General features: G+C 39.5%; 1 protein-coding gene across 2 annotated transcripts in view; it reads left to right on the plus strand.

Annotated features, from left to right (window-relative positions):
* The window catches only part of BRCA1 (BRCA1 DNA repair associated), a 64814-nt gene that overhangs the window by 960 nt on the left and 49222 nt on the right, over window positions 1–14632 (plus strand). For both annotated transcript variants that reach the window (XM_010594486.3, XM_003414270.4), the window contains exons 2-3: window positions 870–968; window positions 8318–8371. In XM_010594486.3, the coding sequence (XP_010592788.2) occupies window positions 874–968; window positions 8318–8371 (149 nt within the window). In that variant the 5' untranslated portion in view covers window positions 870–873. The remainder of the gene's footprint in view (window positions 1–869; window positions 969–8317; window positions 8372–14632) is intronic.

A 14632-nucleotide genomic window follows, 5' to 3' on the forward strand; every position in this document is an offset into this window, starting at 1 on the left:
GGCGTGGATCATGATAGGGACTGGAATGTGTCTTGGGGGAATATGCAAATAAGAAGAGGGCCTGGTATATGTTGCGGTGGGGGGAGACCCTGAGGAAGCAGTGGGGCAGGAATGTGTCTGGGAAAGGTACTCTGAGGAAGAGGAGGAGACAGGATGTTTTGGGAAAGAGACCCTAAACACTCCGTTCATACGCCTTTCTAAATAAGGACAAGAGGTCGAAGAAAGGGAAGTAGAGGGTTGTCGATGTGACAAGTGCTGTTGGCAGGAATGTGCCTGAGGAGGAGGAAGGCCAGAGATGTGCTTGAGGATTCTGAGATGAGTGCAGATGAATTGGTGACCTGGAGTTAGGATAGGAGTGGGGAGTGTTGGTGGGTTTTGGTTTTGTTTTTAAACATGAAAAAGAAAACAGTCAGGATGATTGGAGAAAGCTGAGGCTACACCACCTACCCAGTCAGACCCCGGAAAGTCACTGCGGCTTTTCCTTTTTTGGGGAACCAACACCAAACCCGTTGCCATCAAGTCAATTCCGACTCATTGCAACCTTGTGGGACAGAATAGAACTGCCCCATAGAGTTTCCAAGGAAAATCTAGTGGATTTGAACTGGCAACCTTTTGGTTAGTAGTCATAGCACTTAACCACTATGCCACCAGGGTTTCCAATAAGGAAAAGCTACAGTGACTTTCCTGGGAAAAAGGAAAGGATCAAAAGGAGGAGGCTGGAGACTGTAAGTGAAGAAACAAGAGAATATAAACTGTCTAATTACATTCCAATCTTAAGTTTTTCTTATCTAAAAATGACACTTATAAACTTAAGCTGTTGTTTATAAGCCTTTTAACGTATTTATATATGTGTACTTTATGTATTAAAGTGAAATGGAACAGAAGGAAATGGATTTTTCTGTGGCTCACATTGAAGAAGTACAAAATGTCCTTAATGCTATGCAGAAAATCTTGGAGTGTCCAATCTGGTAAGTCAACAGAGGAGTTTTTTGATTTAAGATTCTTCCTTATATGATTATCTCCTTGAGTGGAATGAGTAGAAGTGACCTTATGTCAGAGGAAAAATTATAAAAAAGCTATTAAGATCAGACTATCAAAGTTGCTGTTTTTCTTGACTGCAGGGCTTTAAAAATATAGAAAATATTGCTCTTTTCTTTCCACTGTTACTCTCCTCTCCGTCTCTACCCCTCAGTGCACACAGCCCCTTATCTTTCCCAATCCACAGATGATTGGTTGTGTACTGGGGTGGGAATCTGGTTTGGATTAAGTAACAATTGGGCTCTTATTCCACCTCTAAAACTAGCTTGATCATTTGGAATGGACATAGTTCATAACGGTAAAAGTCATTAAAACCTTTAGCAAGTCTTTCTGACTCTGAGCCTTTGTTTTCCTTCATCTGTAAAATGAAGAGGGAATTTAGAATATTCATTCGATTTTTTTTTTAGGTGTTATTTGCATACAGTGAAATGCTCAGATCTTAAATGTGCTAGTCAATGAGTTTTGACAAGTGCAGTTCTACTCTGTCCTATAGGGTTGCTATGAGTCGGAATCAACTGGACAGCAGTGGGTTTGGTTTGTTTTTTATATGCTTTTGTAACCCTAAACCCTGGTGCGTAGTGGTTAAGTGCTACGGCTGCCAACCAAAGGGTTGGCAGTTCGAATCCACCAGGCGCCCCTTGGAAACTATGGGGCAGTTCTACTCCGTCATAGGGTCGCTATGAGTCGGAATCGACTTGACGGCGCTGGGTTTGGGTTTGGTTTTTGGTTTGTAACCCAAATACCAATCAATATATAGAACATCTCCATCACCCCGGAAAGTTTCTTTGTGCATGTTCAGGAGCTCTTAATCTGCGGACATTCTAGGACCCTTGGAAACCTATGGATGAACTGCATTTCAATATAACTAGTTGTTTTATTTTAAATTTCTTATGCATTTAAAAGCATTGCTCTGAGAAGGGGTCCATGAGTTTCACCAACTGCCAAAGGGAGTCCATGGCACAAAAAAGGTTGAGAACCCCAAGTAGTCACTAGATGATCTCTACAGTTTCTCTTAAGTCTACAAAATAAAGTAGAAATCATACCTACGATCTCTTTGTGAAAAGCCAGAAAGAAAAATTAGGATAATTATCGCCTACTTCCTTCCCTGCTTGTTCTCTTTATTCTGGTCATTCTGGCCTCTTAAATGTTCTTCACACATGCCACATACTCTTCTGCCTCTGAACTTTACATTTGCTATTTCCTCTGCTTGGAAAATGAATAAGGAAGACCCAAGAAGAATTGATGCCTTTGAATTATGGTTTTGGCAAAGAATAATGAATATACTGTGGACTGCCAGAAGAACAAACAAACCTGTCTTGGAAGAAGTACAGCCAGAATGCTCCTTAGAAGCAAGGATGGCGAGACTTCGTCACACGTACTTTGGACATATTATCAGGGACCAATCCCTGGAGAAGAACATCATGCTTGGTAAAGTGAAAAAAGAGGAAGACCTTCAGCAAGATGAATTGACACAGTGGCTACAACAGTGGATTCAAACGCAGCAACATTTGTGAGGATGGCACCAGACCGGGCACTGTTCCCTTCTGTTGTACATAGGGGTCACTATGAGTCGGAACCAACTGTTAGCACCTAACAACAACGACTGCCTGGAATGCTTTTTCCCTGATAACTGCATGGCTTACAAATCTTAATTGAAATACCCACCTTTCAAAGAGGTATTTTCAGACAACCCTATTTAAAGTTGCAACACTCCCACCCCTGACACATTCCTTATCCCCTTTTCCTGCTTAATTTTTCTTCATAGCACTCACTACTATCTGATATTCTACATAATTTATTTATTTTTTTTCTCCACCGCCACCAAAACTTGTCGTGGAGTCGATTCCAACTCACCCGCACAGGATATGTAAACACCATGAGAGCAGAGGTTTTTGTTTTATTTACTTCTGTGTCCTCAGTAGTTACAACTATGCCTGGGATGTAGTAGGCACTCGATCAACATTTATTGACTGAATTAAATAATAAACTAGTTCTTTAGTAATGTAGTTTTTTTTTGACATAGTAATGGTTAGTGGTGGGTAACTAAATGGATAATTTATAAGGATCAAGACGAAATGGTTCCTATGACGTGGAGGTTAAAGATGTCCCAAATGTTCATCTTTCCCAAATTGCTGTACCACTCCATCTCTAACATCAACTCCTTCCCTCGGTACTCTCCCTCCCGTCTTTGGGTTCTGTAATTCACTGCAGTGTCTCACAGAACTCATGAATCATATCAAGGAAATGGCTCAAGTGGTTTTGGAGACTGCCAAGTCCCAAATCCGTAGGTCAGGCATAGGCTTCTCTGGACTCACTTGGCCCCAGGGGCCAACTAACCCAAACTGGCAAGCCAGATGACAGGTTGCTGTGGCTTACAAGGCTGCAGAAACTGGCGAATTAGGTCAGATGATAGACACCTGGCACATGGGGCTGTGGAAGCCGGCGAATCCCAGCATCGGCAGGTCAGATGGAAGGCAACTGGCTCAAGCTCCAAGAACCAGAGATCAGATGATGATGAACTAGATGCAGAATCCAGAGTGAGAGAGCTTTTTCAGAGAAACTCCTTATTTGAGCAAGGTGGTGACTTCAGTCATGCCCTTTAGTAAGGGTGGGATTCAAGATATACCTCACCCTAATCCTGTGGTTTAGGATTTACAACACATACAATACCAGAAAATGGAGGGCAATTACACGATAGTGGGAATCATGGCCTAGCCAAGTTGTAACCATCACAGGTTCCATATCCTGTATACCTTATTTGCTTGGTTCCATCCAGTCATAACATGGGAGTCAAAGACTATGGCTAAAAGGGCCATATCAAGTAATTCACTGCACCGCAGTAACGTTCAAAAAATAAATCAAAAGCTATACCTACTCTCAAAGAAGGAAGATAAATTCAGGTACGTTTTCCTTTGTGTTTCATGGAAGCTTTTCGTATATGGAGTCAGATAAATAAGATTAAGGAAAATGCAAGTTATGTTTTATATTTTCGGAGGTAGACAAGATTTATAAGTAACCCTCCTCTCCCTTGCCCCTCAGCATTTCAACTAAACAAAAGCATAAGAGCTAAACAAGATTTACAGCCTAATTTATGAAACATCAGAGCCAGGGAAGCAGGAAATGACAATTTGGAAAAAAAAAAAGCGCTTTTGAGAAAGCACAACTTAATGCAAGATCCTTGTGATAATTACAAAGAGTGATCAACAAGTCCTCCGTAGTGTGGCATTTGGGTCCATTTATTTTACATTTCCATGGGACTAAGTTATAAAAATGTAATGTTCTTTCTCATTCTGGCAAATTAAACCATCAATTTAAAAACTCAGATACATAAAAATTAAAGATGCAAGAATGAAAGTTAATGCCAAATTTTCATTTTAAGTCAATTGTTGTGTGTTTGGCAGCTTATTGATTTTACTCACTTTCTATTGGAAATAGATTTAGGCTTTTAAACCCAAACTATTCATCCTAGTCATTTTTAAACTTGTTGCCATTGAGTTGATTTTGACTTATGGTGATCTCCTGTGTGCAGAGTATAATTGCTCCATAGGATTTTCAAGGTTTTTGGAAACAGATTGCCAGGCCTGTCTTAGGTACTCCTGGGTGGATCTAAACTATCAACCTTTTGGCTAGTAGTCAAGTGCTTAATTGCTTGTGCCAGCTAGGCTGCCCATCAGGGATCCTTTTAAAACCTTAAACTTGTTTGAATGGGATCGCACCTACTTCATTTTTTTTTTTAACAGTACCCAGAACAATACAATTTGCAGTTATGTGGGTTTTTCCCCCCCTTTTTTCTGTAGTTTTGTCTTAATATTGGATTCCTGGTGATGACTGGAAACAGTATTACCTGTGGTAATCAGGATGTTTTCAGCTTCCTTTAGGTCTCTTGAACTAGAATTCCTTCAGGCCTCTTAAATTCCTTGGCTGTTACTTTTGATAGTTGGTAGTTCTTTCTATGTTTTTATACATGGATATAAAACAATTTTGGCTTTCAGAAGAATTTGTTAAAATACGTACCCTCGTGGGTTGTTGTTTTTTTTCCGGAACCTAACCTACCTTCTTTTTTCATTTACTTTTTCATGTTGGAACTCAAAATGCAAATATGTAGTAGGCCAGAAATATTGCCTGGTTTGAAAAGTATTTAAAATATTTGAATCACTTTCATAGTAAACATTTGCTGTCATCAGCATCTATAAGAGGAACATTTTTATTTTTTCCTTTTCACTTCTATTGCCTCTTCAAGCTTTTCCTTGAGCAGTCATTACCTTTTTACATATTGGAATTTTCATCTGTTCAAAGTTTGTGTTTACAGTATGTTTGTATAGCTTGGATTATAATTACCATACTGAAATATAATTATAGCTTGGATTATAATTACCATACTGAAATATAATATAATTATTTCAGTATTGAGTCAGTGGTGAGAATGAAAACCATCTGGTATCATAGCTAAATCCAATTTTTCTTTTACTGAGAATTTCTAGGATAGCTAGCTCATCTTAGAAATAGTGACTTAGTAACAAATTAGAGTTCTGTTTGTTGGCATTGTTTTTCTTTTTAAAGTCACCTTTGGTCCAAATAATAATATTAACATTTGTACAAAGCATTTCGGATTGCAAAGCATTTTCCCAAGTAGCATATAATTTGGTTCTTACAATAGTCTTAGGTAAGGCAGGGCAGGTGACAGAAAAGGAAACAGGTTCAGGTAGAGTGCTTGGCCAAAAAGTCTCTCTGCTGATGAAAAAAACTGGTAGCAGAAACTCTGCTTTCTGACTTAGCCTTTTTTTTTTGCCCAGGGCTATGTTAGAAACCAAACCCTTCACAATGAAGCCATTGTCTTCCAGCTTTTCTTGTGATCCTTTTCAAAAAAGTTAAACATTTAATGAAAAGAGCCACATTCCTGTCACCTACAGCATCACCTGTTCTTTGATGTTCTGCCTAGATTTTACCAAAAATCAGTTTCTAAAACTCTCATTCAAAATAAAAATTAAAGACTTACAATGACCCACAAATTTCCTACCTACTTAGGCCTCCTACTATCTTTCCGACCCCATCTCCTTCTACTTTCCTCTTTATCGTTCCATCCCAGACCCTGGCCTACTTGCTATCCCTCAAATACTCCAGGCCCAGCCCTGTTCAGAATCTTTGTCTTCTCTGTTCCCTCTATTAGAATGTTCTTCCCCTAAATGCTTCAGGGCTTACTTATATTATTCAGCTGTCGTCCCAATGTCACCTTCTCAGTGAGGCCTTTCCTGACCACCCTATATGGGCATATAAACACTCCTACCCCAACTGCACTTCCTATCCGCCTTATCCTGCTTTATTTTTCTCTTTAGCACTTATTCCCATATCTTTTTATTTTTCTACCAACTGTCTACAACAACTAGAATGTAAGCTCTATGAAGACAGACTTTATTTTGTTCACTGCTATATTTCCAGCCCCAAGAACAGTGCTTGCATATAATAGATGCTCAATAAATACTTGTTAAATGAGTAAATGAATGAATCTCAGGAAGGCTTGGAGATTTTGTGGATGGACACATACGGATGGTAACTTTATAGATGAAAACTTGGTATTTTCTTTTCTCAAAATTTTTATACTTTTCTAAGTTTATTATTTTTTGTAATGAATATGGAAACCTTAGGCATTAAGAGTTTGGCTGCTTACCAAAAAAATGTTGGCAGTTTGAATCCACCAGCCGCTCCTTAGAAACCCTGTGGAGCAGTTCTACTCCGTCTTATAGGGTCACTGTGACTCAGAATCAACTGACAGCTACAGGTTTTGGTTTATAGTGAGTAGTTTATTATTTTGTTTTTACAAAGTAATCACAAAGCATACATCATGTACCTCCTGAAGTGATGCAATGAAAGTGCACAGCACCACTTGTAATGTGTTCTTGCCAAAAAATTAAACCTGAATTTGATCAAGTCTGGTCTAGTGTACAGGGAATAAACAGGCTAGAGGAATATATTAAAACTAAACCGTGGCGTTGTTGTGGTTGTTGTCAGTTGCTGTTGAGTTGATTCTTACTTATGACGACCTCATGTGTGCAGGGTAGAACTGCTCCATAAGATTTTCAAGGCTGTAACTTTTGGAAGCAGATCACCAAGGCTGTCGTCCAAGGCGCCTCTGGGTGGGTTAGAACCACCAACCTTTCCCCTAGTAGTAGAGCGCTTAACCATTTGCGCTACCCAGGGAATTCTATCATGGGATTAAAAAAAAACTACTGGCAAAATCCAGAATGTGAAAAATTCTTTAAGTTAGATGACTCGTTTCTTAAATAAATGGCAAGGGGGAAAAGGAAAGGAAGTCTATAGATTAAAAGAGACTTGAGACATATCAACTAAATGCAACGTGAATACCTTATTTGGGTCCTGATTTAAACAAATTTAACCATTCGGTGCTAAGGGGCAATGAGAGAAACTGGAACATTAATTATGTATTACGTGATATTAAGAAAACTATGTTTTTCAAGGAATAATGATGGTTTCATGGTTATGCTAAAAAAATCTTTATCTTTTAAAGATATATTCTGAAATATTTATAGATGTTATGATATGATGACCAGGATTTGTTTTAAAATACTCTGGGGTGGGACTGGGTATAGATGAAATAAGATTGGCCATAAGTTGATAATTGAAGCTGGGTAATGGTACAAGGAGTTTACTAGTCTATTTATATAAATGCTTGAAATTTTCCATATTAAGAGGTTAAAAGTAAAAAGGCAATCACGTTGGAAAGAAGTACATTTAATGTCACTGAACTGTGCATGTGAATATTGTTGAAATGGCAAACATTGTATTACTTATATATTTACCAAACACACACACAGAGAAAAGCATTAAAAATAAAAGTGCTGTGAGGGAATCCAAAAGAGATAGAGACGTTTTTGTCTTTACAGAGCTTGGACTTTAGCTAGGAAATAGGATTTACACCCACAATGATAGCTCAAAAGAGCCTTATTAGTGAAAACTAATTAATATGAAGTATTAGCAACTAATTTTTTAAAATGCTAAGTGGAGAGTATTGAAGGAATCAGTAATTCTGTATTGATGTCCATAAGTTCAGTGAAGCTAAGGATCATAGTCTCTGCTGTATTCTTGTCACCTAGCATAGTACACACATTTAATAAATATTTATTCAGTGAACTTTAAGCCTTACCTTGACTCAGTGATAACAGCTTCAAGTTGAGCTTCTTTACTATATATATATTTATTTTTAAATAAATTATTGAGCTTCATTTATTATTCTCTTTTTTGTTTTTTCTCCCTACTCTTCTAGTCTGGAGTTAATCAAAGAGCCTGTTTCCACAAAATGTGACCATATATTTTGCAAGTAAGTTTGAATGTTTCACGTGGCTCCATTATTAGCTCTTGTGCTTATCCTTCATAAAAAAGGAAACATTTAATTTACAGAAGCTTTAACTTCTTCAGTTCAGAAGAAATAGCCAACCTGAATCTATTTCACTCTGCCTCAGAGAGTGTTTATGAACTCCGTGTAAGTTGGTTGTGGCCGTAGCTCCTGGTAAAGTATTGGCATGTCTTTTTTTGTCTAGTAGGATATGAAATAACTTCAAACAGCTGTGTGTTCTTTGTGTCCTTGGGTGAAAGCAAACTGCAAGCAATTGTGAAATGAACAAGTCAAGGTTCAGCCTTCTCTGCTTTTCCCCTTCTAAGCTTTATTGTTTGCTTGCCTTATAACCCTTGTAAAGATAGAAAAAGATCTGATATTAGTTTATATTTAGGCTGATAATTCATATTAATGATTCAAGTGATATTTACATATTTAAAGATTTTGCCCTTTCAAATGAAAATCTTTTTTTTTTTCTTTTTCTAAACAGTTAATACCCAAATTATTTTGTGACATTAGTTGGCAATCCCACAGTGTGTCAACACTCTCCCCTCCTCCACCTTGGGTTCCATTTCCATTCGTACAGTTTTCCTGTCCTTCCCTGTGTCCTTCTCATCCTTCCTTTTGACCCATTGTGCCCATTAGTCTCATATACATGATTGAACTATGACACATGTCCCTCATGTGTGTTACTGTTGGCCCTATAGACCTTTCTAATCTTTGGCTGAAGGGTGAGCCTCAGGAGTGACTTCAGTACTGAGTTAAAAGGGCATCTGGGAGCCATACTCTCGGAAGCTCTCCAGTCCCTATCAGACCAGTAACCCTGTTTTTTTGTGTGTGTGTGAATATGAATTTTGTTCTAAATTTTTTCACGCTATGTCCAGGACAGTCTATTGTGATCTCTGCCAGAGCAGTTGGTGGTGGCAACCAGGTACCATCTAGTTGTTCTGGGCTCAGTCTGGTGGAGGTTGTGGTAGTTGTGGCCAATTAGTCCTTTGGATTAATCTTTTCCTTGTGTCTTTGGCCTTTTTCATTCTCCTTTGCCCCAGCCAGGATGGGACCATCTTAGATGACTGCTTACAGGCTTGTAAGACTGCAGTCACTACTCATCACAGTTGGATATAGAACGTTTTCTTTATAGACTATGTTATGCCATTTGAGCTAGATGTCCCTTGAGACCATGGTCCCCAGCCCTCAGCCCAGTAGCTCAGTCCCTTGGTTACCTGAAAAAGTTCTTGCCTCTCACTGGTCAAGAATGAACAGGTAAGGCATGCAGAATTTTCCACACGAGCAATGCTTTATTGAAGAGGCTTACAAGTGGAGACGAGGAGAGCCTAGAGCAACAATTACCCTTGTCTCACAGAACAAAAGACTAGCCTGAATTTTTAAAATTTCTTGGGCGGAAAAGATTCATGTTTATTCACAGGCATAGGTGGGGATATGTTAACTCTGGTGCACCCGCAGCAGCTTTCTAAGATGGCTTCTGTCCGGTAGGCCTCTGGGACTCGTTGCAGGACGTACGGGGTGTCCCACCTGCGCAGTCTCTGGGCTGCTTCTGCAGCCCCTTACTGCCCCTGGTGGAAGGTCACACAGCAGTCACAGGTGGATGTTCTGCGCGTGTCCCTGGGGCTGGTTTTCGCCACCTGCTTCTGAAAGACAACTTTAAAGAAGTTTGCGGGCTATTTTCTGATACCCTGCCCCATTGTTCTGCAAATGGCTTTGTTTCTGGCCCATTTCTTGCTACTTTGCTTGCAGATTTGGAGGGCCCTCTGTTCCCTGTCTTACCTCAGGGCGTTTGGGTGTGTTTCTGAAGCTTCTATGACTTCGCCCTGGTCAAGTTGTGCTGACTTCCCTAGTATTGTGTACTGCCTTACCCTTTACCAAAGTTACCACTTATCTATTATCTAGTTGGTGTTTTTTCTTCCCCACCCCTCCCCGCCCTCATAACCATCAAAGATTGTTTCTGTGTGGGAACATTTTCATGTGCTTAAAAAAAAAAAATTTTTTTTTTTTTTGTAATAGTGGTCTTTTACAGTATTTGTTCTTTTGTGATTGACTTATTTCACTCAGCATAATGCCCTCCAGATTCACCCATGTTGTTAGATATTTCCCAGATTGATCATTGTTCTTTATCATGCGTAGTATTCCTTTGTGTGTGTGTACCAGTTTGTTTATCCATTCATCTGTTGATGGGCATTTAGGTTGTTTCCATCTTTTTGCTATTGTAATATGCTGCAGTGAACATGGGTGTGCACATTTCTGTTCGTACAATGGCTCTTATTTCTCTAGGATATATTCTTAGGAGTGGGATTGCTGGATCATGGTATTCTATTTCTAGCTTTTTAAGGAAGTGCCATATTGTTTTCCAAAGTGGTTGTACCGTTTTGCATTCCTGGCAGCAGTACATAAAAGTTCCAATCTCCCTACAACCTCTCCAACATTGTTTATTTTCTGTTTTTTTGATTTGTGCCAGTAATGTCAGGGTAAGATGGTATCTCATTGTAGTTTTGATTTGCATTTCTCTAATGGCTAGTGCAGTGTGATTAATTGCTTTTGTGTGTGGCCTTTCTAGCCATGGTCCTGTGACTCCCACCCAGGTGATTGGTTGGAGCTGTGCAAATAAGATAATTGTGGCCTACTGAGGGGATTGGTCAGCTTTGCCTTAAAGAGTCAATTCCAGAGCAGAGAGAAGAGCCCAGCACCACCAAGGAAGGAGAGACCCAGCAGCACAAGACAGCGTGGTGGGCTTCCTAGCCCACAGAGAGAGAAAGCTTTGGGCAGAGACTGAGGGCCAGGGAGAGACATGCCTGTGAGCATGTCTGGGAAAAGCCTATCCTGATAGAAGGCTGTATCCTGAGCGTTCTTGAGTCTGAATTGTAACTAATAAACCTCTAATAAACCCCATAATTTTGAGTATGGTCTGTGAGTTGTGTGGCCATTGCAATGAATTATTGAACCCAGTAGAGGGTGATGTGTGAGGGACAGTTGGTATCAGAGTTAGTAGAGATGGTTGAGAGAGGTGTGTCTGACCTCTGCCTCATAGGAATTAGCCTTGGTTCCCCTTCCCCCTTGTGGGGTTGCAGGAGGTCAGACACCTCCCCCAAGCAGTTTTTACAGTAGTGATTACAAGCATTTCCTCTTGCTTCTGTTAGCCTCCTGAATTTCTTCGGTGAAACGTCTGTTCATATCCGTTGCTCATTTTTTAATTGAACTATTTGTCTTTTTATTGTAGGGGTGTTGGATTTTCCTATATGTTGTAGATTAAACCTTTGCTGGATATGTTATAGCCAAAATTTTTTTCCCAGTCTGCAGGTTTTCTTTTTTGGTGAAGTCTTTGGATGAGCATAAGTGTTTAATTTTTAGGAAATCCCATTTACCTAGCTAATCTTGTAGTGTTTGTGTATTGTTAATTATGGTTTGTATGCTGATTATGCTGTATATTAGGGCCTCTAGTGTTGACCCTATTTTTTCTTCCATGATCTTCATAAGATTTTGGTTTTATATTTAGGTCTTTGATCCATTTTGAATTAGTTTTTGTGAACATCTTTGTTTCTTGATAGAAGAATTTCAGAAAAAGTAGGGTAGGTAATTTGGTGGGACTAGGGGCTTTCTTTCCCTATGGTTAAACTAGGATCTAGTCTTGCCCTGATTGCCAGCCTAATTTCTTTTCAAGTATTTTTTTTTTTTAATTGAAAAAGCAAGCCATGTACACGATAATGAGTTTACTAGCAGCAAAGTATATAATACGAAATATATTTCTCTCCCACCCCATGCCCATAGTTTTGAATGCAATTGAATTTAAACTTGATTTTTGGAAATTCGTAAAGACCATTCATGAGCCCCAAGTTAAGAATTCTTTAAAAATTCCTGAAAGGATACATAGCACTGTGGCTTTTTGTTGTTTTGTTTTTTCTTTCGTCGTCTTCTTGTGAGATATTGACCTTTATAGATAAGACCAGCCAATGGGAACAGTATTTGCATAGGAGACTAACCCATCAGAATATGTTGCATGTGTTCTTCAAGTCTTCTTAGCCATATTCATTTATTGCTACAAAACCTGAGACAACCAACAAAGTCACTCTAGGTCCAGAGCCATTCCCAAAGCCTAAGAGTCCCAAAAAGCCAAAGCCTTCTTCATTCCTTAGTCTTCTAGTGAGCAGTTTTTCTATGTTAGGTAAAATGCAAAAATGAGCTAGTTTTGGTCCCTGCCCCGAGTTGGTTTTGTTTTTTAAACACTTTTTATCAAGATGTGATTCACATACCATAAAATTCACCCAAATAAAATTAAAATTCTGGTGTTTGTGTATTGTTAATTATGGTTCCTAAGCTGTTTATGCAGCCATCGTACAATCTAAGTTTAGAACATTTTCACCACCCCCCAGAAAAACCCCATACTCATTAGTAGCTACTCCCCATTGCCAGTTCTCACCCCCGACAGCCCTAGGCAACTTATCTACTTTCTATCTCTATGGATATTTCTTTTCTGGATATTTCATATAAAATGTGGCCTTTTGTTTCTGGTTTCTTTCAGTTAACAATGTTTTCAAGGTTCATCCATGTTGTAGCGTGTATCATACTTCATTCTTTTTTATGGCTAGATAATATTCCATTGTATGGGTATCACATTTTGCTTATGCATTCATCAATTAATGCACATTTGGATTATTTCTACTTTTTGGCTACTATGAATAATGTTGCCATGAACATTTATGTACAAATATTTGTGTAGACATATGTTTTCATTTCTCCTGGGTAAATACCTAGGAGTGGAATTGCTGAGTCATATGGTAACCTTGGAGCCCTGATGGCACAGTGGTTAAGAACTCAGCTGCTAAGCAAAAGGTCGGCAGCTTTAATCTGCCAGCAGCTCCTTGGAAACCCTATGGGGTAGTTCTACTCTATCCTATAGGGTCACTATTAGTTGGAATCAACTCAATGACAGTGGGTTTTTTAGGTTTAGAGGGTGTGAAATAATATCTATCTCACTGTGATTTTGATTTGCATTTTCCCAGTGACTAATGACATTGACCGTTTTTTCATGTGCTTATTGGCCATTTGTAGAAATAGTCTGGGAGTGGTATCTGACCTCCTCTGTCTTTTTTAAGGGAGAAGGAGAATCAAAATCAATAGCCCAAGGCTGATTCCTATGAGGCCGAGGTCAGACATCCTCTCTCCTCCATCTTTACCCGTTCTGACACCAACTTTCAGTCTCATGGAACTGTCTACTTTGCTGAGTTCGATAATTCATTGCAGTGGCCATACAGGGCTTGCTGACAATACTCACGATTATGGGATTTATTAGGGAAGTAACAGGTTACAGTTCAGGCTCAAGAACATGCAGGATACCTTTCTTCCATCAGGACAGCCTCTTTTCCTCTGTACTTGCGGGCACACTTCTCTCTGGCCCTAGGCCTCTGCCCGAAGGCCCTCAGCTTTCTTGCTCCATGGGCTGGGAAGCCCACCATGCTGTCTCCTGATGCAGGATCTCTGCTGCCTGGTCTCCTGCTACTACTTCTCGCTGTCCTCAGAGTTATAGCTCCCTTTCTGTCTCCTGGGTCCAGGAGCTTCTCAATGCAGGGATCTCTGTTCCAAATGACATGCTCTCCGCTCCTGGTTGTTATTCTTTGGTGGTGGTGGGATCTTCTCTCTCCTGACTCAGGTGTCCTGTTTCATGCCCAGCAGGATGGTAAAACTGACCAATCCCTTTGGTGGGCTACAATTACCCTATCTGCACAGTCCCACCCAGTCGCCTGAGTGGGAGTTACAAGACCATGGTAAGAAAGGCCACACAAAAGCGACCCATCACACCATATTATTTGCGTGTCTCCTTTGGAGACATGTTTATTCAAATCCTCTGCTCATCTTATTAATTAGGTTTTCTTTTATTATTGAGTTATGTGAGTTCTTTATATATTCTGGATATAAGTTCCTTATCAGGTAGATGATTTCCAAATATTTTCTCCCGTTCTATGGAGTGTTTCACTTTCTTTTTTATTTTTTTTATCGTGCTCTAAGTGAAAGTTTGGAAACCCTGGTGGCGTAGTGGCAGAATACTACAGCTGCTAACCAAGAGGTTGGCAGTTTGAATCCACCAGGCACTCCTTGGAAACTCCATGGGACAGTTCTACTCTGTCCTAAAGGGTCCCTATGAGTCGGGATCGACTTCACGGCAGTGGGTGTGGTTTTTTTTTTTTTTTTAAGTTAAAGTTTACAAATCAAATCTGTCTCTCATACAAAAATTTATAC

The sequence above is a fragment of the Loxodonta africana genome, chromosome 18 (assembly GCF_030014295.1).
Source record: "Loxodonta africana isolate mLoxAfr1 chromosome 18, mLoxAfr1.hap2, whole genome shotgun sequence".
In the NCBI taxonomy this organism is placed as follows: domain Eukaryota; kingdom Metazoa; phylum Chordata; class Mammalia; order Proboscidea; family Elephantidae; genus Loxodonta; species Loxodonta africana.